This window comes from Telopea speciosissima, chromosome 1 (assembly GCF_018873765.1).
Source record: "Telopea speciosissima isolate NSW1024214 ecotype Mountain lineage chromosome 1, Tspe_v1, whole genome shotgun sequence".
Classification (NCBI taxonomy): Eukaryota; Viridiplantae; Streptophyta; class Magnoliopsida; order Proteales; family Proteaceae; genus Telopea; species Telopea speciosissima.
This window is the reverse complement of record NC_057916.1, coordinates 81,403,835-81,431,729: the sequence shown is the minus strand read 5'-3', so window position 1 is coordinate 81,431,729 and position 27,895 is coordinate 81,403,835. Positions and strand designations below refer to the sequence as shown.

The 27,895-nt window shown below is 37.9% G+C and overlaps 2 protein-coding genes and 1 long non-coding RNA gene across 3 annotated transcripts; 1 reads left to right on the top strand and 2 right to left on the bottom strand.

Moving 5' to 3' along the window:
- Positions 1-842: 842 nt before the first annotated feature.
- On the bottom strand, positions 843-8,409 carry LOC122662679. Its single transcript, XM_043858384.1, has 2 exons — positions 8,257-8,409; positions 843-3,505 (listed from the first exon to the last, which is right to left on the bottom strand). Exon 2 carries the CDS (start codon positions 3,183-3,185, stop codon positions 1,122-1,124), a length of 2,064 nt encoding a protein of 687 aa, XP_043714319.1. The 5' UTR covers positions 3,186-3,505; positions 8,257-8,409; the 3' UTR covers positions 843-1,121.
- On the top strand, positions 5,965-25,188 carry LOC122662697. The gene is made up of 4 exons (XR_006333080.1): positions 5,965-5,975; positions 14,192-14,195; positions 17,184-17,188; positions 25,055-25,188. It is a non-coding gene; the product is annotated as an uncharacterized LOC122662697 (long non-coding RNA).
- On the bottom strand, positions 18,398-27,692 carry LOC122662688 (GDT1-like protein 1, chloroplastic). The gene is made up of 12 exons (XM_043858393.1): positions 27,477-27,692; positions 27,093-27,183; positions 25,196-25,507; positions 24,338-24,391; positions 23,194-23,255; positions 21,507-21,575; positions 20,945-20,996; positions 20,681-20,755; positions 20,075-20,204; positions 19,541-19,611; positions 19,375-19,422; positions 18,398-18,689 (listed from the first exon to the last, which is right to left on the bottom strand). Exons 1-12 carry the CDS (start codon positions 27,644-27,646, stop codon positions 18,618-18,620), a joined length of 1,206 nt encoding a protein of 401 aa, XP_043714328.1. The 5' UTR covers positions 27,647-27,692; the 3' UTR covers positions 18,398-18,617.
- Between the last annotated feature and the right edge of the window lie 203 nt (positions 27,693-27,895).

Genomic DNA, 27,895 nt, shown 5'->3' with positions numbered 1-27,895 from the left:
CCATGCCCCCCCCCCCCTCCCCTCCACTTTTCCTGGCCCATGTCCCCTCCCCCTCTCCCCTTTTCTTTTTTCCTGCTTCCTTTTCCTATTTTGCAGGTTACGCCGATTCTGGCATTGGTGTCGCTATGAAAATGATCGGCTCCGTTACCCCTCTTGTTGCTCAGATCTTGTGGCGCTATCACCATTCACCGAAGCTCCTAAAATGCATGTGTTTATCAGTTACTGTGTCAACACTTTTTCTGGGGCAATGGCTTTCATCCATCCCCTTCTCCGGATGACTCAGTCTATGGCATGCCAGACCGGGTCGCTTTCCGCTTTGTCAGTCTGGGTTCTGTATACCCAAACCTTCTCTTGGTCATACTACCTATATTTTTTCAATATCTTTTTATGTATTCTGTTTTTCTGTTGGCGTTGGGCGCACATGAATGAATAGCCCTGTACTCTACCAAAAAAATATATATATATTATTCATATGAGACCCACATATTCAGAGTAGATGACTTCATATAAAAGAAAAGGGACAAAGAACACTAACTGATTGTGTGGAGGGTCAGGAGTGCAGCGCTCTTTTTGTACCGTTGTGTCTGGTCACAGATACATACGTCCACACAGAGGTCCACACACAACATCCAGCACAGGTTAGCACTCCTTTTCCCAAAAGAAAAACTGCACTTTGGCACTATGGATTATGAGAGTTTTTACCGTGGATAGCATCTGGATACACAAATCTGTTTAACAGGCTAAGTTCAGTTGTAGAATGGAGAGTGACACCAAGCCCTAAATAATGCTCTACACAGTAGCAAAGAAAGCATTTCCATAAAAAAGAATACAAGTTTTGAACATACTACGTATTCACATGAACCTGCACATAACACTATAAATATTTACAGTAGAAAACCTAAACATTGGTACCAGTTTATCCCTTATTGTATCACAAGGGTGGAAGACGAATCACTTCTAACCACATAACCTCAGAAATCAATGAATGAGAAAAAACATTATTTTTTTTTTTTCTCATCTATAGACACCAACTCGCTAAACTAAAAGAAGTATAAGACCCCAAACAAAGCATAGAACCTGTCAGAACCAAATCATGAAACCTATTAGGTTCCATTCTCAATTCACTTCATCCACTCAGGAACCTTATTAGATGTCCCTGGCTCAGATGGACCGCCGACTACTTGATTTTCACTACTAGGAGTCAAGCCTGCACCACTTGCTAGCATTGCCATCAGAATTCCCCCATGAACCCTACCTTCCGGCAGCGAAACTGGACCAGTTGGCGGCCCTGCTTTCCCTGGAGGAAACTGAACCTGTGGTGCAAATTGCAGTGCTATTGCCGGTTGCCTATACCCATTTGAATAAAAACCACTCCAGCCTGCAAAGTTCCCACTGCTCATCTTCATGACATCAACATGCATATCATCCATTACAACTTGTTTCATCTTCTCAGGCTTGCTAGGTTTTGGTTCTTGGACCGAAAGTGCAAGTGTTCCACCCCCATGCACCCGCCTGTCTTGCACCAGGGCACTATGGGCAGCACAGAGGCCAGTCTTTCCCCGAGCAAACCGGTCACAAGGAGCATCTTGGCTAGGAAATTCAGAGTTTGGTTGGCCCCATGAGCATCGCTTCCCTCCGCCATGTGCCTTGCAGAAGTCCGTACTACCTTGAGCACTCTTCCCACATCCTTCAAATTTGCATCTTTTGCCCCCACCATGACGGACACAGTAATCTGTCCGTCCCCTAGCACTCTTGGTGCACTCTGGCACAGCACATCTCTTGCCACCCCCATGAGCAACACAGAAATGGGTACCTCCATGGACACTTTTTGGACAGGCTCCACCTCCTTGGAATGAACACCTTTTCCCTCCACCATGGCCCTTGCAGAAGGGTGTGCTCCCTTCTGCACCCTTCGTACATCCTAAAACTGTGCACCTCTTGCCGCCACCATGAGCCTTGCAGAACATTGTGCTCCCTTGAGCGCCTTTCGAGCATTCTGGAAACTGACACCGACGTCCACCTCCATGAGATATGCAGAGGCCAGAGAAGCCTTCAGCACTCTTTGTGCAATTATCCTTCTGGCACCGCTTGCCACCTCCATGTCGGATGCACAAACCAGACTTCCCTCTTGCTGCTCGGGTGCAGCCCTCGTGACTGCACCGTCTTCCACCACCATGGGCAATACAATAGTCAGTGCGGCCTTCAGCACTCTTTGTGCACCCAAGATGTTGGCAACGACGACCACCGCCATGGGCCTTGCAGTAAACAGTCCTGCCCTCAGCTCCCTTGTGGCAGCCAGCTTTCTGACACCTCCGGCCACCACCATGGGCAATACAAAAGCCAGAAGCACCTCTGGCTCCCTTTCCACATCCCATGAACTGACAGGTCTTTGTGCCAGTATTGCGTTGCTGTTGGTTTTGAGTAACCCCGGAAGTACAGGTGACTGAGCTTTTTGTACAGGTTACCATCGACGTTGAAAGGTCTGGCATGACAGGAACTGGATCTGTTCTGTGGGGCTTGGGCAACTTGTTTGGAGGCAAGCTAGCCTCTGCACTACACACAGGATGCAATGGAAGAATGGCATTCCCAAGTTTCCACCGAGATGATGTTGATCCTTCATCCACAAGCAGGCCTGTGCCAACCATCAATGGCATCCCAAAGATATTTTGAGGTGGGTTAGAGCCAGGAGTGACACTAGTGATATCAGATTCAGCAGGCCCAGTTGAAAGACTTAATTCAAGGTCAAATTTTGGTCTTACTTCCAGTGGCTTCAGAGTAGCACCAGCAGGTTTCTTTGGGCTTCGTGCCTTCTCAATGCCAAGATGGAGATCAAAATCTAGGCCAATGTCCATTGATGACTCCTCCTCAATTTCTTTTGCTGAAGACATGGTTGTGCAAGCAGTTTCTGAACTTCCCTTGCTATCAGAAGAACTTGGTGAACGCCCTAGCCCAAGGGCCAGCGAAGAACCATCCTTGAAACTAATAGATCCATCAATTGCACTCCATTTCCTCTTGGTTCCCTTTGAGGAGGCAAAGGAATGGAAAGATACACCAGGTGAATCGAGCCTTAAGGCAGTTTCTGCACAATAACCAACTCCAGCTGTTCCAACTTTATTGCTTAGATTCTCAAATGCATTTGAGGAAGAGTTAACAGTGAAACCCAAATGCTGAAACCTTGCATCCATTCTGTACCAGCTGAAGATACAATTCTCTTATCTTATCCAGACCAAACGTCGATGTGAAAATATTGAAAGAAAAAAGCTGCCTGCCTGACTTCCGGGGCAATAAAAAAGAAGAAGAAAAAAAAAAAAACTAACCTAGAGTTTTCCGAAAGAATACATCCCACCCCCACTTACAAACCCTGAGGTATCACAGCGATCCATTTTTTGAAAGAACTTTTTCTTAGTTGAAGGGGAGGGACTGGGAATTTGCTTTGTCAGTACAAGCAGCTGAAGAATCTACAGGTAATCAAATGCCTCACCATAACATCACAAATGCCAAAATCCTGTTCCAATAAAAGAAAAATGATTAGGACTATGGCGGCCTGGAAGAATCATAATTAGGACTAGAAATCGAACCATGATCTTCAATGTCAGTCTATAAATATAGATTCCATCACAACAAATTTTGGAAACAGGACTAGCATAACAAAGACTAGAATAAGACTCTCATAAGTGGCATGAATAATTCAACAAAATTTTCTTGGCCTGGTAATGATTCCGCAAGAAAGTTGGCATTGAAAAGAGTGAGGTTCAATAAAGAAGTAGGCAACTAGATGCAAAAACAACCATCCACAACTTTAACTGAATTTAATCCAACAAATTTTAGCATTTAGAGAAGGGATTTTCTTATTGACACCCCTTAAGATGTCAAATAATTTGTAACCTTACTTTTTTTCTCTTTAGTATAACACACTTTTATTTTTCAACAAGGGTAAATTCTGTCATTTCACGTGTACTCCAAAAATGTGCAAAAAAAAAATAAAAATGATACCTTTCGATAATAACACAAGGATAAGTGGCTTTCAAATTATTTTGAAAACACATTTTTACCCCCGACTTAAAGAACTTTTGGAAATAAGACAAGGGACAATCAAAAGAAGGTTAAAAGTTCTAAATACACCTATAGATAAGGATGTCAATTATGTACCAATACTGTATACCAAAACCGGGACCGTACCGTACCGAACATATTTGGTACAGTACCACTATGGAAAAATGGTACTGTACTCGGTACGGTACGGTATCGGTATGATGGTTGAAACCATTGGTACATACCGATACCGTAACAAATTATCGAATACGATACCATACCGAATTGAAAGCATATATATATATATATATATACACAATATCTATGTTTATATATAATTATATATGTATTTCATATATATAATAATTTATATATACAATATAACATACTAAATAATATATTTCATATTATATATAATAATTTTATAAATTTAGGGAAAAGTTTTCATACACGGTCGTGTAAACCGTGTATGTGAGAGGGTGGGAGTTTCAAGACATTAATTAATGGCTGGGGATTTATGACTTTTCCAATTCTTTGTGAGAGACCCTCTCACATGTAAGCCGTGTATGAAAACTTTCCCCATAAATTTATATACAAAATATAACATATCGAATACCAAATACCGGTACCGTACGGAGTCAGTACGGTATCGGTATTAGAAATGTAAACCTTATGCGGTATGGTATGGTATCGGTATTAGGTACCTATTTTCTGTACCGTACCATATTACCAAAATCGTACTGGTTGACACCCTTACCTATAGAGGTGTCATTTAGTCAGTCCCTTTAGAAAAAGAAAGAACATACTACGAATTACCGACTTAATCAACACTCCATGAAGTCATCAGCCCTAACACATGGCTACTAAATTTAGCCAAGGCTTTTGCAGGTTCATTTGCAACATCACCTTAATCCTCCAACATACACATTCTAACCAAATTTGAGCCCAGTTAGCAATCCAATGATTGCTGAATCTGAGTTCATATAACAGTATAACACAACAAACAGAAACTTGTTCAGCAGCAGGTTCTTTTTTAGATAGAATATAGACTTTTGAGAAGATAGGAATTCTAGCCTCTTGGGCATGCTCGAGATGGCAAACAATCCCAAGGCAACCATACCAAAAATCTTAAAAGGTTGAAATCTAACAAGATTGACCCATTTTTTTGCCATCTGTGTGGTATAACTGTACATGTACTGAGTGTTGCAGCTTCTAATCTAACAAGAATGTACTTCAAGTCTTCATAGGACAATTGGCATACAAGAAGAGTATACAATGAAAGTTCATCTGCATTTATCTTAATTGATCATCAGAACATGTATCAAAACATGAACACTAAAGTCCAGCAATTTCAATCACTTGACACCAGAAAATCTAAACTGGACATGATCAACTTTTTCATGTGACAGAAAATGCAAAATATATCATTACCCAAACAGATACAGGGAAGCTAAATGAAAAGCACCCCTCATGGGGAGAGGGGGGGGGGATTGATTGGAGTATCACACATGGAACTTCAGCTAATTGGTGGTATCATATCAGGGAATTTTCGTTAACTGCTAATTCCACACCCCTGACAAAGAACCTGCATAGATAATCCAAAAGGTGTAAACGTAGAATAATCCGAACGAATAATTAACTTTAGCTAATAACCATGTAAGATAAGTCTACATGAACCATAGAGGGGGGGGGGGGACATTAACCGTACAGGAGGGCCTAATGGAAGGGAATACACAAAAATTTAACAATTTGATGGTTTTTTATTATGGATATTCAACGACCAAAATCAATTCAGTATGGCAATTCTACAGAAAAGAATTAGGTCAGCCAATTATGTATCTTTTGGGAGTCGTCTCATGGATGTTACCTATTAAAGGGTGGCTTCCAAGTTCCAACACACTGTACGCAATAAAGATAACTGTCACCCGAGGAAAAACTTCAAAGTACAATTGAGTAACTCAAGAGTTCCTCAAACAATAACACAGTAGTAAAAATTCTTAGATAAAGGGTTTGTAAATTGCCAGATAAGCAATTTGATAATTAAAAAAAAAATGAACAGAGGACCAACATTGAAGGTATAAGTTGTTCATAATACAAGCACAGAGCATGACATCAGGAATCATGAGCAACAGATCAGTAAGGAATTGCACCAAACCTCAATGAGAAAAAAGGCCAGGACAGATTATGAGACTCTAAGAACCTAACAACATAAAAAAAGAGCCTTTGAAAATCAAAGGGATTTGTGAACCTCACCCTAACCATACAATGAACCACAGCCCTAAAATTGGGTAAATTGGAAGATCTGTACCTTCTAAACAGGAGATAGTGGCTGGAAAACCCAAAGACGATGGTTGGGAGGCAGTTTCAATTTGTCCAACTTACGGCTATCATGTTCAAAGATATGGCCTTTCATCTGAAGAGTCTAAAATGGCAAGTTCGACGACTAGATTCACCAAGGATGATGAACAAATCTCATCATATATTTCTCCTTAATGATCACATGATGCGAGTAGGCTATTTGAATTTAGCGTCATCAGTGCTTCACAGTATGATAAGGAACTGACCCCTCAACTTATAGCCACAAAGTGGGATGTCACAGTTGCAATGAACTATCCAGATCTATGGCTATTAAAGCTTGAGGATCATTAAGGAACTGATTTCTCAATTAAGAGCTACAACAGAAATGTAAAAGATGCAAGAAACCAAACCTGAAAGTGCCATCTGGAATCGCCTATTCCCCCCCCCCTCCCCCCCCAAAAAAAAAAAAAAAATTAAAAAGAAAAAAAGAAGCCACCCAGACTTCCCATATTGATAGATCATAAGTTCTTATGCAAAAAGTAACAAAGTTATACCAAGGTAGCCAAAATTCAGATGCAAAAAAGCAAAAAAGAAAGTTATAACATACCATAAATTTCTATTCCCAGAAACAGCACAAAGAATTGATATTGGTGAAACGCAAAGCAATGGTCATGCTAAAGAACCTTTCAGATTGTTGAAAGCATCAAATTATCTGACAGAAAAGGAAAAAAAAGAAAAAGGAAAACAATGATAAAAGGCGTAAAACAACTGGAAAATCTAAATTAGAATTTCAAGCTTTGACAGACAGCAGGGGAACTATTAAACATAACAACAATAAATAACAGTAGATGTGCCCGTAATTGATATAATAAAATGATGCCAAAGGTAAAAAAGACAGGGAGAAACCTTATTTATAAGAAATAATAAACCTACAAAAAGTTTCAGCTCCCTCACTGTTATTACTTATTAAAAAAGAATTAGATAAATAATTGAGGTTACCAAAATCAATAATAAGCAGTGAAATGGATCCCGAAGACAAAAAGCCACAGATTAGATTAAATGGAGAAAAATAGGAAGGAGGAAAAGGGCAGAAGGAGGAACTCCTTTGCACAAAAAGAGGGGGAAGCAAAAAACCTGACTCCTTGAGATTAATAGTGTCATGACCTGAATACTTAATCAAATCATCCTACTTTCTCACAAATACTCGTCATCCCAAACATGAAGCACACGATGTCATGGGACCAAGGATATGAGATGTTAGGAAAATAAACCACGACGAAGGATGGAAGAAGAATTTATTTCTTGAACTAGTTTGCATCGAAATACTACATGTATCTTCAGAAAGTCTACTTAAAACTATCAGCAATGAACCTCAATCAAATTTCAAACATGAAACAGTAAATGAAACGGAAATTCCACTAAAATTATTAAAAGAGAGAAATCTCAATCAGAAATATCAGAAGCATACGATTCATGGACTCCTTGTTTTCAGAAATCAGAATTTCAATAAACTTTAATCGCATATCGAAGAGATACATATTCGTTCCAAGCTAAATCACATCCAAATACACAACCTCCACCAAATAATCCACTAAAAAGCTGTGTAAAGAGGGAAGCACCAAAGCTCGTACTGTTACACCATCAACACCAAAATTCAACAGAAAACTTAAAACTGGAACAGTCGCAGTGAGAATTAAATTCAAAAAACAAATCTTTATACCTACCTATACACGCCAAAAAAAAAAAAAAAAAAAGAAGAAGAAAAACTTCTCCATAGATTCAATTGGAAACGAAGTGTTCTGAAGAAATCAGCACCAAAAAACTAATGTCTCCTAACAAAACTGATAGGTACGAATAAGAAAATTGGATCTAACATAAGGTAAAAATTGAAGCATCCCAGTACTTTTTCTGAAAGAAAAACTATACCTCAAAATACTGTTCTTTGCAGCCCGAAGTCACATACGATTTACAGAAGAAACTGAAGCTGCAGAAATGGAAACTAGGGTTACCAAATGCTGTCAATAACGCGGGAGAGGAGAGGCGGAGAGGAGGAGGGGAGACGGAAGAAAAAATGAATAAGGAAGTGTGGCAACTGGCAACGCCAAATAAGAACAAAGAGCGCATTTTTAGAAGAAGGGCGCACGTTAAGACAACTAAGGTTTAAGGGATTTTACCAGGAAAGAGAGTCTCAGCCTATCACCATTGGGCATGTGATGGACGGCTGGATGTTCGAGGAGGCGGGACCCGTAACGTGGCGATACGAAGGGGTAAAACGCAAAACAAATAGCCACGTCATCCATGACGTGAGATACTTCAAGTAGGGAAAGTAGCTCGTCACCGTCCGTGGTGCGTCTGATGAGGATTTGTCCACGTGGATGTGTTTCATTAGCTACTTTGTCAAAAAACAGTGGGCCCGATTTCCTTGGGGCTCAGATACAAACGGCGGTTTTTCTTCTCTGCAAAACCAACCAGAAACATCAATATTTGACACCAAGGAAAACCTTCTTTGCAGTGGGGCCTACCACCGCCCACAGCCGTTATTGGCAAAGGTGTTTCCGTAAGTAGAGGGGTTTTCCTGTCCATGAGCCCTCTATTTCAACACGTGGTAGTAGAGTTGCTTGCTGAGTTACTAGTCTCGGTGCACCAAATTCCTCGCCAATGCAAAAGCTAACCCTGCGTTCTACAACTAGCGTTGGATCGGAATATTTTAATTTTCAGGATAGTGAAGGTTTTTTTTGGTTGTATTGTATCTTTTAATACTTTTTTTTTTATACCGAACGATTGGGAGGTTTTTCCAGCAACTAAATATGGTCCCAACCAATTAAAAAACAAGATCTTCGGGGTCCTTTGTGCAAATAAAAGCAAGCAGTTCCTTTCACAAGGAGGGATCCCTTGTAACTGTATCTATAAAATGGGAAAGAGAACAACGCAGCGCACGCTGCCCCTGTACCTGACACAAGGGCACATGAAATGACCATTGTATCTTTGGAATCTTGGAAATGATCAGGGTGCGGTAGTTATTTTGCGTACGCATGTGTTAGGCACAAGGGCAGCATGCACTGTGGGTGGCGTTCTTTCTCCCTAATGTTATATATGGGAGAAGGTTTCCATGCTGCCAATGTAAGGGGAATCTCCACCACCACACGAATTAAAGCACAAGGAAAAAAAATTGTCAAGAAACACCCATGTGATTAGCAAGGATAAAGAAAAATATCAACTGGTTGTTTTTTTTTCCGGTTATTGGGAGTTTTACATATATAGTTGATAGAAAGGGGGGGGGATCGAACCGGGGAGAACATAAGATACCAGTCAAGAGACTTGAACTCGAGACCTCTTGGTGAGCATGGGCATGAAGCGCACCACGGCTCACCAACTGAGCTAAGCAGTTGTTGGTCAACTGGTCCATTTTGGTCGAGTCTAACCAACCCCCACCAATTTAAGGCTTCACACCACACCACATCGTTTAGTCAATTAATTTGGTCCTCATGGGCATGGACACATCTATGTTTGATCGGTGGTAATTGGTCCATAATCGGGCTCAAGTTACTCAGGCTATAATCAGTCTTTAAATGGGCTACTTAGGCTAATCAGGCTACAAACACACCATAAAACTAGTTGGTCCCAGTCTGTTATCAATGTCAGCCGGTCTTGGTAGTTGAGCGTCCGTCAAACTACAACTAAGCACCATGAACGCTTGAATAATAATTGGTCTAAGCCTGACACCAGGCTATTTACTAACTGGTTTCATTGGGCACAAGAAAGCAAACTGGTTAGACCTACCAACCCGAGCCAACTTTTGACACTCGTAATGTGGGAAAACATCCTCACATTCTTGACATCAGGGATTTAGAAATCGGTATTAATCTTGGTTGTTACCAATCCAATATCAATCTGGATTGGCCCATATCGGATAGATCTATCATTAGATTATCTTTTTACCCTTGATCAGTACCAATCCACTGATACGGGATCAGCTAGGAAATATTATCGATCTTTGTGTCAATACCAATACTAATTGACCAATCCGATATTGATTCCTCAAACTATGCTTGGCATGAGAATCTTTTTCCCTAAAGTTTTACATGTAAACAAACGGAGCCAAATTATTATACATCCAACGAAACACCACATTAAATGATTAAAGAGTTCCTTTGTCCTAATGTACTCCACTTTTAGAAGTGAAAATTTTATTTCATTAATTTCACTTTACCCTATAACCAATAACACCAAAACAGGCCAAAACCACCATCTAAGATGCTTTACCTCACCTTTCCATTTGGCTCTGTGAAAGTTACCAACAAAGAGACGTAGTACAGGATCTTTTCTTTTTATTATTATTATATTACTATTCTAAAGGTAATTTTTTTTTTTTATATATATTTTATTTTGAATGGATGGATCATGGCTGGGTAGATAAGAAAACGATAAAAAAAGGAAAGATAGGGGAAGAGATGAGATCTGATAGTGCCAACATTATTCTTCTCCACTATCGGGAAGGGAAGGGAAAGACTACTTTGAAGTCCTTTTTTCTCTCTCTCTCTCTCTCTCTCTCTCTCTCTCTCTCTCTTTTATTGTATTATATAGCGATATTAGTGGTCATCCCCAACCCTATGTTGCTTTAAAATCCCAAGATCGATCGGGTGAGACTTTAAAGAAAACTTTTCATGGAGAATATGCGTTTTATGATTCGGGTTCTTTGTTAGCACGTGCTTCTGTTTTTCCATGCACGTATTATCAAAATATAAGGTGAAAGAACGCCATTTGGTTGTGCCATATATGATTGTTACATGTCGTAGGGGCAGTCAAAATGGTCGCCTCATCTCTGAAACTCTAAAAATGATTAGGGGTGCATCAGTTATTTTGTGCACATCCTTGTCTTAGGGTGCAAGGGCATCATGTATGGTAGGTCCAGATGGCATTCTGTATTCCCAAAATTTATAACATACAAATATGGAACAAAAGTAACAACCAAAGAATTATCTTAGATGGCCATGTGTGCCAAAGGATGTGCAAAAAAAAAAAAAAAAAAAAAAACTTCATTTAGTTCTCTCTATTTTCTGTTTTGCGGTTGAGTTAGGGTCTTAAGATTCGAAATTGGATCAACCGAGGCTGACCTCTATTCCTGCTAACATGGCTCATCAAATCCTTGTACAGAAAAATCTTAGAGGGCATTAAAACACCGATTTTAGGGTTGATCCAGTCAGGCAAGGCCAATCCAGATCTTGATTCCATATGAGTGTCTCATCATGGGAGGACTTTTCTTTCTTTGTCCTTCCAATCAATCCAGATATCTCAAGGTCAACTGACCACTAAAATATTTGAAAAATGTTTTGGATTAGCCATTTGTCAAATTCAACAACTAAATTTATTCATCTACCCTATCATTTCTTGACATACACCTTCTTGGTAGTCTAAGCAATGTTATGCTCCTTCTTAGTAGTTTTCGACTGAAAGGTTGATTAACTTCAATTGAAATGAAACTTGACATGTAAAATGTAAACAACAGGTCTTTGAGTCTACTTATCTACAAAATTTAAACCCGCTATGTGGTACAAATAAATGATGTATCCATAAATACCCTATGAACAGGCCCCTTCATAAACCCTACCCTTTTTTTTTTTTATATATAAAGTATCCTATAAAAACTTTGATTGATGGAGCTCATTGTTCTAAATCAGAACAGCATATGTGCAATGGAGCATGGACCCACATGATCTTCTTGGTCAAAAAAATAAGGTTATTCCATGATCTTTTTGGTCATTTTAAGCTAAAAGTCATGGTCCATCATTGAATTTTCTTGATATTTTCATAATTGTTCTAATCAGAACAGAATATGTGCTCTGGAGTATGGACCCTCCTGATCTTCTAGTAATAAAAAAATAAGTTCATTCCATGACTTTTTGTGGCATTCCATAAGGGCCCTTCATTGGATGGTTGAGGGTTAAAGATCATTTTATTTTTAGTGTCAGCCTTGGTGGATTGGTGGAAGATGCAACTCAACACAAAAATATTTGTAGATTCAAGGAATGGAATAATATGGTTGGTTTGTGAATGATGTGGTTTAACAATTCAAATTACAAGGAGTGTCTAAATGGAGTGTCTAAATGACACCTTTTTTGTTGTATTTAGAACTTGATATCTTTATTTAATTGTTTTTTATTTTATTTTTTAAAGTATTTAATGGAGATTTTTTCAATGAGGTATTTATCATTTCACATAGGAATTGTATTAAATGGCTTTTGAATTTTGAATTTTTGAAATGGTTTTTTTTTTTTTTTTTTTTCTCCTATATTAAATATTACTTCAAATAAATTTTGGAAATAAAACAACAGGCCAAAAAGTAACAAATCTATTGAACCTTATTGGGGAATCAAAAAGAAAATCCCAAACCTAAATTACTATCATACCTATGGGGAAAAAAAGATTCTGTCAGAGAGCGTGGCTTTTACACACAGACACAAGATGGGGGAAAATAACAATCCCGTCCCCATGAAAGGTAAAAATCCCTCTCTTGTTGATGCTTCCCCGTGTGTTTTCATCATTGGTCCCTATGCTAGCTTTTGGACCACGTTTTGGTTCAAAAACTCTTCCCCTATATCTATAATTTAAAAAAAAGTACATATTTTTATATAAGACATGTAAGAAAAGAGAAAAAAAAGTTTATGGGAATACCATTTGTGTTTTTTTTAACTATCATCAATCTTTAGATTTATCGATCAAGGTGAAGAATCAACGGACAACATGAGATACTATTCAAAAGTGATATCAAAAGGAAAATTACTATTGTCACAAGAGTTTGTTATTTTTCAAAACATCACAAAGCATTTATTTGTCATTTGAATAGTTGACGTGACATGGCAAATAGGTTATTTTAATATGCAATTCAAATAACCTAATTAGTAGTGAGATGGCAAAAATTCATTAGGATGTGTCATCCTCATAAGCTTATCAGGGTGGTTCACCAATTCTTAACCACAGGGTAGGAAGATATGACAATTCTGACCATTAACTAGACAAGTCTAGGATTGAATTACCCGCATGTTAAATTTCAAATTTTAATTTAACCAAAGTACCCTCTAGTATGTTGGCATGTATCTTTGTTTTTTTTTTTTTTTCCAAGCTTTTACTTGAAAACAGCCTCTCCTGCGAAGTAGGGGGTAAGCGGCTGCATCCATTTGCCCCTCCCAGACCCTGCAATAGTGGGAGCCTCATGCGGATGCTCTTTGTGTATGCCCCTTCTCTCTCTTGTATTCCTTAGATTTTCAAAACTATATTTCGTCATTAGACGAACTCTGTTTGGACTGAAATTCAACATAAGCTGGTTACTTTGAGGTTTGCCTCGCCATAAAATTTATGCCGCATCCGATCTACCACACGGCAAAAACTTGTATCAGTATAGCCTATCTTGAGGAAGGAAGCTTTTTGTTGTTCTTGTTCATCTAGGCGAGATGTCTGACAATATTCTTGTTCATATGTGCTTACCAATCTCCCTACTATGGAGAAATTCATTCTTTTTTTATTTTCTTCTTCCTCCTCTCATGTAATCGTGTTTCACCTTTTACGTATTCATATTATTTATAGGGGATTGTCTAGATGGCACCTCTATAGCGCAGTTTAAATTATGAAACCTTTAATTTGCAGCCGCTTGTCTAATTATAAAGTGTTTTGGAAGTAAGGCGCTTCAAAATAATTTGAAAATGTACTTAACATGATGTCATCATCAAGAGTTTGTCATTGTTCGTACGTGTTTTGAGTATACATGTAAAATGACAAGATTTACCCTTATAATAAGAGGGGCAAAAAAAATATGGTTACGAATTATTAATACCTTATAGGATGTCAATAGGAAAATCTGGATAAGATTTGTTGACCATTACAATACTTAATTGTAGCAGTATAAATACAATTGCATTATTAGAAGAATTTAACAAGAGCAAGCAATTTGATGTCCTACAAGAACAAAAATAACTTGAGAGTTTTACAAGAGTAAGAAACCTAGAAGTAAAAGATCAACCGAACTAAAAAAAAAGTGCAAAGATGTAATTTAGACCAACACAGGTATGTACATTTTCAAGTGTCCCTTGCTATTTATATATGAATGATTGAGTTTCCTTTCATCCACGGTGAAGAGGGGAACCTCGTAATCCACCTCATAAAACCCTTGAATTAGATTGTGAAAGTGTATTATCGACCTTGTTAAATAGGGGTTGGGAGTTTAGTGATGGAATTCACTATCAAGGAGTCCAGTCATACATGAACCCTAATCTTATATGTGAAGGATTTTAAACCTGAAATAGGGAGTCGCATCAGTCCATGTTGATTCCTATCTGGATCGGGTCTAAAAACCCTAGAATCAACACCTCAGATCTAAAACCCAGCGATCCAATCCCCAAACCCTAGAATCAATCATTGCAGAACAGTCGAAATCGAAACCAATTATGACTGATTCCAATCCGAATCGATGGATTCAACCAATCCAATTCCAGTTTTGAAATTGTGCTACATGTAAAAAAAAAACTAGTATAAAGTTCAGATTCTCCTGCTGAAAAGGTGCTAAAACAAGTTATGCAAAGGACCTTGCAATGTTTGAATACCCAACCCAAAGCTCAGAGCTCAATGCAAAAGGAAGAGCATAAAAATGGAATATTCCGAAAAGGGTTCAAAGCATCTTGTTAGATTTGTCCATTAAACAAATACTCAAAAGCTTAAGCATGTTTTATAAACCATAGTTTATAGGTAGGTTACCCTTTAAATCTGCTAAATGTATGTTTAGTTGTTAAACCAATCTATCCAAAAAGCTAACTTATAAATAATTTTTATACAATTCCAAATGTATAGCCACAATTTAAGGTGAATTTTAACCAAGATCAGCCTCATGAATAAAATGGTGATGTTGTGGAGAACATACAAGCAAAGATTTGAGTATCAACTAAAAAGATAATCTCTTAATCCACGGGGTCTAGTGGTTGGATGGGATTCTTGGAATAGTGTTAAGGGCATTACAGACTTTGTATCATAAGAAATGGAGGGAATAACAGTACACCGTCCTTGTGCGGTTAGCTAGTGGGCAACACCAATGAGGCCATGGATGGAGCATAATACAGAATGGACAAAAGGATCATTTCAAAGTGGGGGAAGAAAGATAGACACAATGCCAAGTAGCTTGCGGTGTACAAGTGGTGTGCCAGCCTTTTCCCATAAAGAAAACATGTTTTGAAAACGAAACCAAACAATAATGAATCAATAATAGTTTGTTAAATTAACTTGATAAAAGATTGAATTGAACTTGCTAAAAGATTGAACTGAACTAGAAAAGAAACCGTAACCAAACTTTGTCTTAATGGTCCTATCTCACTCACAGAAACCAAAACCAAACTTTGTTATTGATGAAGCTTGATCTTAGTTCTAATTTAGAAAGTGTTGTGGTGATTCTTCGGTGGGTCGTTTCACCTTCAAAACACGCTAGAAGGGCCAAAAAAATACATCGGTGATGTATACGCTGTCTCCTGAAGAGCTCGTCGAGAGCTTCGATTTGATATGCTTTCATCATATGTTGGTTCAGATCGCACCGGGTGGGTTCTTGGGGGGGGGGGGGTGCAGTTTTGTATTTTCTAGGGTTAGGGTCTTCTTATATATTATAATTATCTCTTTGAGAGATGTGAGTGAGGATTTGTATTTGCTTCATAAAAATAGTGGATTCGCTCCATAAAAATAGTGGATTCATACTTCTTTGGGGTGAACCACATTAAAAATCTTGTCTTGAGTGTGCTTGATTTCTATTTCTCTTTGTTTTCTTCTACAAAATTACCATTCTGTTGCGTTATTTTTTTAATACTAATACTAAATCAAAACCGATTCAATTCGATCAAATTGATCGATTGACATCCTTATCCAACGGCTCAGATAACCTTTTCCCAAATTTCAGTGAAAATGATAGAAGTAGGTAATAATGACTGCATGATCAACAAAAAAAGCATGCATAGCCTTAGCCTTAGCCTTAATACCAAGAGAGGGAAAAGAAGGTGGAAAGATGACGGTGGTGGTGGGACATGTGGGAAGATCAGTCTTAGTATCTCTCACTATATCTTTCAAAATCTACCAACAAAGGGGGAGTGAGGACGACAGTCATGGCGGCCGCACAATGGCGAAAATTTTCCTCGCATATGCCTATGTTTTTTTTTTTGGGTAATATCGCATATGCCTATGTGGTCATTCTCATTCTTATAAGAAAAATAATAAAAAATATATAAAAAAAGAAGTCATTCTTTTTCTTATGGATGCCAAAAAGATATTTATAAGGAAATAATAAAGAATCTCAGCATATACTCATACTTTATTTTTTGGGCAAGGATACTTTTATTATTTTTCTCTTGTATGGAAAACCCACTCCTTTATTATCATATATATGAGGAAAAATTTTCATATTCTTATCATTTTGTTCCATGTAGATGATTCTATTATCTACATTGGGGTTGGTGTAATGTATAGATTCTTCTCTACATTGGCATCATGGAAAACCCTCTTCTTTACTCTCTCTCTCTCTCTCTCTTCTCTCTCTCTCTCTCTCTCTATATATATATATATATATATATTGAATTTTTTTATAGAATAGATTTTGTCGGCACGGAAAGTTGAGAGGTGAGAGGTGAGCATTGACATTTGAGAGATTAGAAGCTACCCTTTATAGTCCTAGACATAAAGAAAACAAAATTAATAATAATAAAAGATTAAAAGAAGGCAGCATACGTTGCCTTTGCGCCCAGATATAGGGTTGTGTGGAATGAACGGAGGTGGTGATTTCTGCCTTTCTAAGGGGTGCACTGATCATTTTGCGTGTCCCTGTCTAGGTGCAGGGGTGGTATGCATTGCACAACTAGGTGGTTTTTTTCTCCGTAAATAAAAACAAAGGTATCTATCGGGAAAAAAAACTGGAAAAGGTATGCTTGCTTTATCTCTCTATCTCTCTCCTCTTCACATAAAATTATATAAGGTGTCTTCCATGTATGACACCATTGTCCTTATTGGTATGCTCCAAGGGTGTCAAACCCTAACCTAAACCAGTGAAAACGGATCATATCCCGTCTTTGTGGGAGAGAGAGAGAGAGACAAATATCCCGAGACCACTTCCTCATGCTTTGATTTAAGAGCTCCACTAGGTTTAGATAATCAATCTAAATGGTGATGGATGTGATTCCTAATTATCTTACTTCTTGAAATCCTTTAAACATTCCCCTTGCTTTTGCCTCCTATGCATTTCCTTTATATCCACAATCAATCTAAAGTTGCAATCACAAAAATTTTGACAAAAGCAATTATTGAAGCCCAACTTGCTTCACTAGATTCTTTATAAAATTACTACTATCACAAATTAAAATGTATGATCTTGATTCTTGATAAGAGCAACTCATTTTGTACTCAATGAAGGAAGGCCAACGTATCTGAATGGGGGAGACATTTCAATAGCCATAGAATTGGATATGAGAAAACCTAAATCTGTTACCCATCCAACAATGTAATTTGTCATGTGATTGATCCAAAGGTTGGAAACACCTATATTTGCACCACTTGGAATAATAATATGGCCATCTTGACCGTTGGATATGGAAGATCTAGTAATAATTAGTTACATGTTAAATTTTAGAGGAATGCTCTCTCAAGTATTTGCATACATCCCCGTATATGTCTATGCATATCTACTGGTAAACTCCAATTATTATTATTTGTATCTCTCTTAATTTTTCGATGTTGTGTTTTGTCACTTGACAATCTCTGTTTATGCTGAAACTTGAAATGTGAACAAGAGACTTTGGGATTTGTCTATCCATAAAATTACAATTCCATCCAATTTACCATGGCAAATATAAGCGCGCAGACGAAGAATTAACAGTGGGGGTAGTTACTATTCCTTATTCTATATAAACAAGTAGGAGTAAAGAAATTCATTTTCCTCAGGTGCTCTAATGAGGAACAAGATGAAGGTAGGTTGTCAATGTAATGCAGTGACTTATGCATAGAGTGCTTTTGCTTTTCAATAATGCATATATACATAGTATCAGCTTCTAACACGAATCAACAAGCTTGATTTCTAGATTTTATCTCCTAATAAGCATCAAGGCAGTGCTGATGGCTTAATGATAAATGACGCATGCAAGTGGTAGAGGAAAGAGATCAAAGAAATCCATGAAATCTTCCCTCTCCAACCCATTTCTGCTAAATGACGCTGTTGGCTAGTGAAAGTAAGCTGAACATATTCTGCTTCAAATGGGAAATTTCATCAAACCTAACCTCTAACTAACTATCTCAATCAATGTGACAGCCGCAAAGACTAGGAAAAGAGCACCTCCCATGTAGCCAACAACCTGTAAAGGCACAAAAACTTAGTTCTTACAATAAAAGTTATCACAGAAAAAATTATACTAAGCATTTTTCAAAATAACAATAGGAGAGGAATAAACATATACTTTAGGAAGCCTAAAGAAGAATGCCCACCCAGCCCATATGGATACACATAAGACCAAACGAGAGGATTGCTAGTTAAGACCCTGCGTTTGATGGGGTCAAACCATTTCCATCTCTACATTCTACCTTTTTTTTTTTTTTTTTGGGAGGGGGTGGGGGGGTTCACTGTGAATCTGTAGTGTTTGATTCCCCAAAACAATGCGTTCTAGCCTTGGTGGTTGTAATCCTGTCACTGTTTGTTTTCCATCATTGGAGAACTACTTGGTGGGCTTGTGCCATTAAGGCAGGAATCCACCCCTCCAGGCATCGCTTAGGTGACCGCCTTTGGCATCCAGATGCCTTGACAACTAGTGCCGCCTTGGTCGCCTAGGCAGGCATTTTGGTCGCCTTGCGTCTAAGCCCCTCCAACACCTTGGTTCGCCTAGACACCGTGACAACTATGTCCCCAACTGACTTGAGTGTTCTTCCTTGCAAACTAGTGTTTTAAAAAAACCAGGAATAGCAATATTTTAGGAAGAAATAATAAAATGAGGCCCCTGTGGCCTGTGCTTTTGGTATGGTGGAGGTTAAGAGTTAGTTGGTCACCTTCTCTGATAAGAATGTCCCCAGTAAAGAACCTCCTAAAACAGCAAGCTGCACAGGAGAATCAATAACATGGTTTCATGTCTACCTCAAAACATCAGCACAAAACTGTGAATGAGCATTTCTACAAGACTGCCAGAAGCTGAAAACGGAAGTTTTATGAGTTTACCAAAGTTGCAACAGCATGACCTGCTAGTGCTCCACCAATGACTCCCAGGGGTGAAGAAGCTGCGGCAAGTGCTGCAAAAGAAAGAGATTAAATGTACCAGGACAGGATGGAATAGTTTAGCATCAAGAAAGGATGTATGCAGCTTGCGACGGTGTTGTAATCGTCAAGTCTAGCACCCAAGTACAGGGTATGGATCTGAGTTTTAACCTGTCCCATCTAGGATATCATTTTGACCAGGAAATTTCCAAGATGGATGATCTCAAACATCACCCAGACATTTTTATAGGGATGGACGAAAAGATATATGGTTGATAGTCCAGAAAACCAGTCAACTGATGGCTCATCAACATCATCCAAACAGGTTGCTTTTTAACCAATACAATATAGACGCTACCAACAAATGGCAAGGAAAGCTCTCTGAAATTTGTGCAATGTACAGCATAGGCAGGTAGTATAGCTTCTTTTTATCCTTTTGTAATATCCCTCTTTGGGCATTGTCAGGCGATAACCCCAGACACACATTTTTAGGCTCACCTATTGTGGAGAAAAATGATTTGTCACCCCATTCAGCAACAAAAACCAGTAGGAAAGTGCTTATGACAGTATTAGCAGCAGCTACAATCCCAGCACTGTTGCCTGAAAATTCAGAAACCGCTAGCTCTGCCTGGTTGATCAAAGACATGATTAGTCATCAAATATGTCCACCAGTATACCACTAGTCTCACCTGGGGAATAATCAGGCTGCATTTAAAAAGGGTAGCTCCCGAATAAAATAGGAAAATTGCTTTTTGGTGAAAGCTCCCAAATAAGTTAGATTCATAAAATTCAATAGAAAAACCTACTGCATCCTCTTAACTCCAGGTATATGGTAAATTGCAGCTAGTAGTTAACTGCAACGTGTCTACATCCAGACATTTGTTTCCCCATTCTTTTATTTAAAAAATCATAATTTTAACCATTGTTTATCCAAAGGGGAGCCCAAGGGGCTAACATGCATGACTCTAATGTGCAAATGGCCAATCCAAAAGATACTCTTGGATGGCCAATCCAATTGGTCATTATAATAGAATAAATGCATAAAAATTTAAACCTCAGACATAAATCCATATAGATGGCAAATTGAGTTTATGCATATATCACCTCCTTTTGTTCTTCTTCAGCCTTCAAACCATCACCTGAGGCTGCATCGAGCAATGTGGTGACTCCAAAATAGATCTGTTGATAAATGAAATTGGCACACTCAATGATATTTCTTTCAATCAAGAACAACTGTGCGATTACACTTGCATGTTTATGTTCTAGATATTTTTCACATTTGGCATAATTAATCAAACCATCAATTTAAGAAAGAGTGGGTGTGTGTCTTGTTCATTGCCTTAAGCCAAATAGGATGACTGGAATTACCAAGAGGAAAACTGCAGCAATATCATCAACAGGCAAATCAATGTCACCAAATCTGAGAAGCAACAGATTTGTTCAAGAATTACACTTCAAGTATTCACAAAATCTTCAGTAGAAGTAAAGCGCAAGAAAGATGATCCAAAAGGATTTACCCATGAATTAGAAACGAAATGCAGAACTCCTTGAAGACCCAAAGGATGGTCTACAAAAGTAGCCTCTATACACATTTCACATGCTAACGGGTGGATAAACCATTTTATGTATCCTGATGAATAGATTCCCTTCCCCATATTGGTATTATCAGATGAACCTAGTGTCTAATCAACTACATTTTCAAAAAGTGAAAATACACCATTATATGTGCCCAATTGAAGAGATCCAAATTAGGTCAGCTTTGTGCAGAAAGATAACCCTGCAGAGAGAAATAGCTGATCCATCCTAACCACCTTCTATGTCCATCTGTGCAAGACTTGCAATGAATAGACCATCCTCAATGTCTGCCAAGTAGTAACGGCAGATTTACTCTAACTACTTACAATTGTGCATGAGGAACAAAATGAAGTACCTGAATGGAAGGATATCATCAACATAATGAAAGGTCCGGCCAAGAACAACAGACACCATAGTCATTGCCCTGAACATGATAGAAAGGCACATTACAAGATATAAAGCATCTCAAACTTCTTAATATCTATTTGAAGAGAAATAAATTCAGAACTTGTCTAACCAAATCAAGAGTCACTTTTTTCTCAACCGACAAAATGGTAGCAGCTTTTATCAAGTAAACAATTAGTTCAGTATCATGCAGATAGGTTTCCAAATGTGTTTATTACTATTAAAGGAAATTGAAAATTTTTGTTATGAAAGAAAGAACGCGTAGTGAAAAAATTAAGCACTTCTCATTCATGGATGGCTCTTCCGACAGTGAACCCACTTCATTTGCAATCAGAAGCAATGTGTTATTTACAATTAAATTTCACATGGAGGTTATATACTGATAGACAAAAAGGGGTTTGGGAGCAACCAGTGATATGTGCTTCCCTTTGACTTCTTCAGTTTTGTTTATTGGAACTGCAATCCACAATTTTCTTCCAACCATCCCAAAAGAATTGAAGACAGAATACCATTTGCTTTTTCTATATGTAGATGAACCCAGGTAAACATTTAATGGAAACATTTTCTTTCTTCTACAACCTGACCAAGAATAAAAAAATAGAACCCAATGGACATGGAACTCAGAAAATAGCCAAAATTTGAATTACATCAATACAAAAGAACTAGGAGAATCATTCACCCAAGGGACAGGGACTCACCCAAAGAGTACTAACTCAAGTCCCGCACTGAGACGAACTCACTTGTTCTCACAAGTAGCTTGAAGCTAGAAAGTTCTAAAGTCTAGAAATATCTCGAAGGTCCTACTTATACAGAACCTAGACAGTACCTATTATTTATTAGTCAACTATTTGGATGACCCCGCAACCATTCCTCATGTAACATAAAGTTCCTGTATCAAACCTAGGAAATCAAACTTGATGAATTCTGATGCAATTCACCCTTCTCAAGTCCAACCGTGGTTGGAAAGCCAGGTTTTAGAATTTTAGTGTAACCTGATCAACACTCAAGGAGACAGGCTTAAATGTGCCAAAAGTCTATGCCAGAACTAGATTATATTGGCTTGCAATAATTCCACCATAACTCACTGAGTAATGAAGGGATATTTATGTCATATTAATGCCATGTGGGTAGTTCCACGGCCCAACCAAACCATAAGACCCTCAATGTATTACATTTCCCCTTGCAATACCAACCATCGATTTTTTTTTTTTAATTTAAAAAAAAAAGTACACATGAAGAACTGAGCTTTATTTTGACAAGAGAGGAAACAATCTGCCTAGAAATCATCACCACACGTATGGGCAATGTAGCAGAATGTGTGGTGCTCTTCTGGACTCCATGTACATATTCCTTGGTCGCCTAGACTTCTTTTTTTTTTTTTTTTTGGCTAGGTGTCTCACCTAGCAAATACACAGGTCGAGGATTCTAGCATCCTATGTTTGCATGCTACATGGTATCTTCTACATCCTCTTACTTGGCAGTTTGTCTTGAAGTACCTTGTAATTTCTTTCCTCTCACTTTAATCACTGCACTCAGTTGAACAACAATGCATAGATGTAAAATAATAACAAAAGATAATGGATGTAACAAACATTCAAACTACTCCAGCTACTATTGGGGGGAAAAGAAAAACCTACGCGAGTGCACCAAAAGTTCCAATGAAAACAACGGCCCCAGAATTCCGGGCTGCTAAAAGTGCCTGTCCAAGGAAAACAAATACCACAACAGTAAGGCATCAGTATCCATCTTAAAGACTTGAACATAAAATAAGAACTTCTTACATCATCTTTACAGTAAATACCCAATTCAACTGAGTCTGAATTTAAGGCAGTGAATTTATTTCTTTCTTTCTTTCTTTTCCCACTAAAAGAAAGCGGGTGGGGGTATTCTTCTTGTGTACAAACATCATCATATTCTGGATGTCATTCAATTCTAAATAGCCATGATTTTAATGTTTCTAGTGGTTCCTTTTTTTAGAAATCTTACATCCTTTACCCAAACAGGAGGGAAGCGAAAACATGATCTAAGTTCATAGCTGAAGCCATGGTTTTCATGGACCATTAGACTGGACAGTCCAACTAATTGGCCTACACTTCCAAAGCTCAACAGTCCTACTCATTTCCATGACACTATCATTGAACTGTCTGAATGGGCCACACAACCATCGCCAGTCTGTCAAACATTGGGCCTAGCCACTAGCCAGTTTTCGAGAAATGTTGCCAAGTCATTAAAAGAGCACCATCATGACTATTATGCACCAAATTGGTTCAGCTCATGTACAACCTGATCTTGAGTCTTGGACCTCAAACTTCAAGTGTGTTGCTTAAGTTACAAATATGCATGACTTTTTAATTGTCTTATACTGCTGGGGTTCAGACTTCGGTAAAAATGTTACTGCTGTTGCTGGAGGCCTTTTGAGAAGTAAGATGGAATTGAAAATCTCTAATTGGGGATATATAAATATCCAACTGGTAGTAAAGTGATATATCAAGTACTAGATAACTGGAAACAAGCGAACATAAAACCTAAAGAAACGAGGGAGAAACTCTTTCAATAAAAAATATTTAGCTCAGAGATTACGAACATCTAATTTAAGACCATTGCCTAAAAATCATTTAAACAGAAATATATGCAAGTAAAGACTACAAATCCTAATGCATATAAATATACACACACACACACAGGAAGTTGTCCTGATTCAGAAACTATAGTAAGGTGAAAATTTCTCAATTAACTTGATCATGTTTCACCACTAGATACTTTCAATTGATGCATCCTTACCGCAATAAAGAATGTTTTATCCCCCAGTTCAGAGAAAAATATCAACAAGAAAGCCTGCAACATAATAAGACAACATTGCTAACATTAGTGAGTGCACTCAAATATTGGCACATGACAGAAGTTTGGGTAGGAACACACAGAATTGTGGTCTTTGTCAGAATTTATTTAAGTATAGCATTATGATATCAATGGGCAATCACTCCATCAGAAACTTAATAGAATTATTCCCTTTGACCTTTAGAGTAAATATCAACCTCCAAATGTGCCTACTGAAACCAGAATCTAACTCTACAAAAGCCTGTAGAATGTCCACAAGCTGGGCATACTCCAGTACTCCCAAGTTTATACATTTTGTTCAACTAAGGTTTCAACTTTATTGGTTCTTATCAGTTTTCAGTAAAAGAATAAAGAACTGATGCATGAAGATGGAACCCCCTCCCTCCCCCCAAAAAATATATATATATATATATATATATATATATATGACAATGCCTATTTCTTCGTGAAAGCATTCATTTAGCTGGAACCAAAGTCAGGACAAAGTGCAAATGGTAATAGTGACGGTGTAGCATGAACTGATGATTCTGCCAATATCATTTTAAGGACAAGAAGAATATAAATTTTACAGTCTGGTGATGGTAACATGGTAATCCCTGTTCATGGAAATATTAGAAAGAAGGAACACAATAAAGTGTATCAGGTCAGAAAATTTTAAAGGGCAAGTTAAAAGAAGGCACAACCACAGTTTAACACGAAGCAATTGAAAAGCCTCAAGATAAAAATGCATCGATAATGACTAAGCGTTGCCTACTATAACTAAAATGTTGGCAATAAAAGTTACAAGGAGATTTTCCTAACTGAAGCAAAACCTGTGCTAATATCACCAAGATCCCCCAAATAAGGAAATGTCTGCAACGCACTAGCAAACTCTGGACCAGCCTCTGCCTGTTGAGAGCCTTGCAGCATGAGCAACCCAAAGAGTACTGTAAACTTCATCCATCTATGAAATAATGTATCAAAGTCTGAGGCATCTTTATGGTTGAAAGATGTTGATATGCCATCTTGACTTCTTGAACTAATAAGAGTTTTATCCAGAGCAAGAAAATCATCTTTAACTTGTATCCAACTCGAAGTTTCTTCAGAACTCTTGTTATCAAGAAATCTGTTCTCCTGAAACCAGGATATAGTATCATTCATCAATGAGAAAATATATCAGTGAATGGGGATAGCACAGTCAGCAAGTTGAGGCATAATATAATTTGGAAAACTTATACTTGTTAGATGAATACTAATCCTCATCATCACTATTAGTCCACAAAGGCAACAACTTCACCTTTTGAACTAAAGATGATGCTAGAGTACTAATTTCCAGCAGAATTGAATAGATCATCCAGTCAGAGTATTATACAATCTGGACAAATATACTAAATGATCATTCAAATGTGGCAAAAAGCTTTGAGGAAGGAATGTACTAATGACAACCATGTAATTCACAGCACATGGGTGGTAATTTTTCAGTTGGGGAAATGTGAGGTCTTCTACAGTCTACCACAAGAATAGCTGCCCAAACAATGCACATGTGGTGCAAAAGGAGAGCCACCATTTGCCAGGTTCCATCCAGGAGACTTCTACAGAAAAGTTCAAGTCTCATAGTTATGAGATAACCAAACCATTGAAGCCCTGCGTGTATTGCATTTCATCACATCTTTGACAAAAAATGCAGTTTTTTTTTTTTGGGTGGGGAATTTATTTAAATTGTACAAAAAGAACCTGCACAGTCAGGATGCCCATACCAAAGCAGAATCCACCACCCAAAGACACCTCACATTACATCCTGGAACTCAGCCCCCACCAATTTTGGCATCAGATCCTATAATGACCTACCAAATTTTGTTTATATTTAATCCAAATATATATGATAGGTTGTTGCTCAGACTGTACCTAAGTGTGGTTGATATTTTGGTATATCTCATTATGTCCTAAAAATTGGTTAAATATGTTGAACTCTCAATCCTCTGTTACTTTATATGGGGTTGTCATTTCTACTTGAACATACATGTGACCTCTTTTCGTAAGAGGTATGACTTATGCCTTTGGATGCATAAAAGGAGGATGTCTCAAGCCATTTTTGGCTTACATATTTTCAAAGTATTGAGTCAGCAACATATTGGGTGGTTAACCAGTGGTACATGCAAGCATACTGTTGTTTCCAATAGCTGTTAAGCCAAATAGTTACAAACAGAAAGGGGGTAGAAATTGATCTAAAGTCCTGTGAGTATTATACTTCAGCCTTATGATTGTCAGATAAATATTTAGATTTAAGGGAAAAGGCTCTCTGAGCCTAAGGTGTTCTCTACGCCGAGACACATAAGGATTGTTTAATAATATTTTCTCTCTTAAAAAAATAAATTAGATATGACAATGTGTGTTGGTGTAGGGTGCGCCATAAGCTCAGAGAACCCTTACCCTAGATTTAATTATAAAGAACCTTACCATAATTCATGGATTTCACAGGCTATACATATATTTTCTTGAATTTTTGATATAATGCTGTTGATAGTTATCATGTCTAATAAACTCATTCCCAGAAAGAATATGTCTTATCAAATTAATAGAGTGCAACAATTCACTTCTACAAGACAATAATTGATGACATATATTGTTCATGAATTAACAGAAAAAAATAATATTACCATTCCTCTGAATTAGAAAGCATAATAAATAAACTGAATACTGGTGTTCAGGAAAAACTTACAATGCCGCTTGAAAGAGGGGAAGACGTCTGCAGGAAGTTCCCTGACCAGCGGTCGTCGAGAGTAATACAGTGAGGCCACCGGCTTGAATGCCTGCAGACATTTTGTATTTGTCATTAGAAACCGAAACGTCCCTGGTTTCTGAACACTTCCTCTCAGTTTAATTCTTTACTCCATTACAGTAACATTCACAAAACATAGAATAAATTCACTTCCAAGCATTAATAGTTTCAATAAAAACGACAGATTAAAAGACAGTTCTATGAGAGCTCAGAGATTCAAAAGAGAGCAGTGAATTAACTCCAAGTTAAAAATTCCACCAAATTGTTAAAAATTCACACCGAAATAGTAAGAATAAAGAAGAAAGGAGGGAGAATCGAAGAAACCTTGATGAAATGAGAATGAAATTCTGATCCGAGTGCTTCAGTTTCTTCCTCTGCGAGCAACGAATTGAAGAAAGCAAAGAAGAAAAATGAAATAAATGCAGAGGTTTTGAACGTGAAGATTGAAAATTTGCACAGAAAATGCTCTCATAGAAAAGCGTTGTTGTCTTCATTTTTTTCTGAACTGGTAGCCTTCCCTCTCTGTTTCTCGTCTTCCCCACCACCTTACGTTGAGAGCTCCCGCTTTAAATCTATCCATAGAAGTTGAAGACTTGCCTATCCGCTTGTGAGACCGGTCCAAGAAAGAACCAGAAAATAGGCCGGTTTTCCAGAACGAGTATAACCTAGTCCCAAAATGGAAATTTTATAATGTTTTTTAGTTCTTGAGCATCTCCGTACGGGAATTCACTCCCACGGTTGAT

Bases quoted from the DNA above. Each gene is read 5' to 3' on its own strand.
- LOC122662679 (XM_043858384.1), bottom strand. From the start codon at position 3,185: ATGGATGCAAGGTTTCAGCATTTGGGTTTCACTGTTAACTCTTCCTCA.
- LOC122662688 (XM_043858393.1), bottom strand. From the start codon at position 27,646: ATGAAGACAACAACGCTTTTCTATGAGAGCATTTTCTGTGCAAATTTT. The intron at 21,576-23,193 runs GTAGGTTTTTCT...TATCATGTTCAG, and splicing joins GGAACTTTTGGTGCACTCGC to GGCAATGACTATGGTGTCTG. The intron at 20,205-20,680 runs GTGATATATGCA...TTGATCAACCAG, and splicing joins CTGAAGAAGAACAAAAGGAG to GCAGAGCTAGCGGTTTCTGA.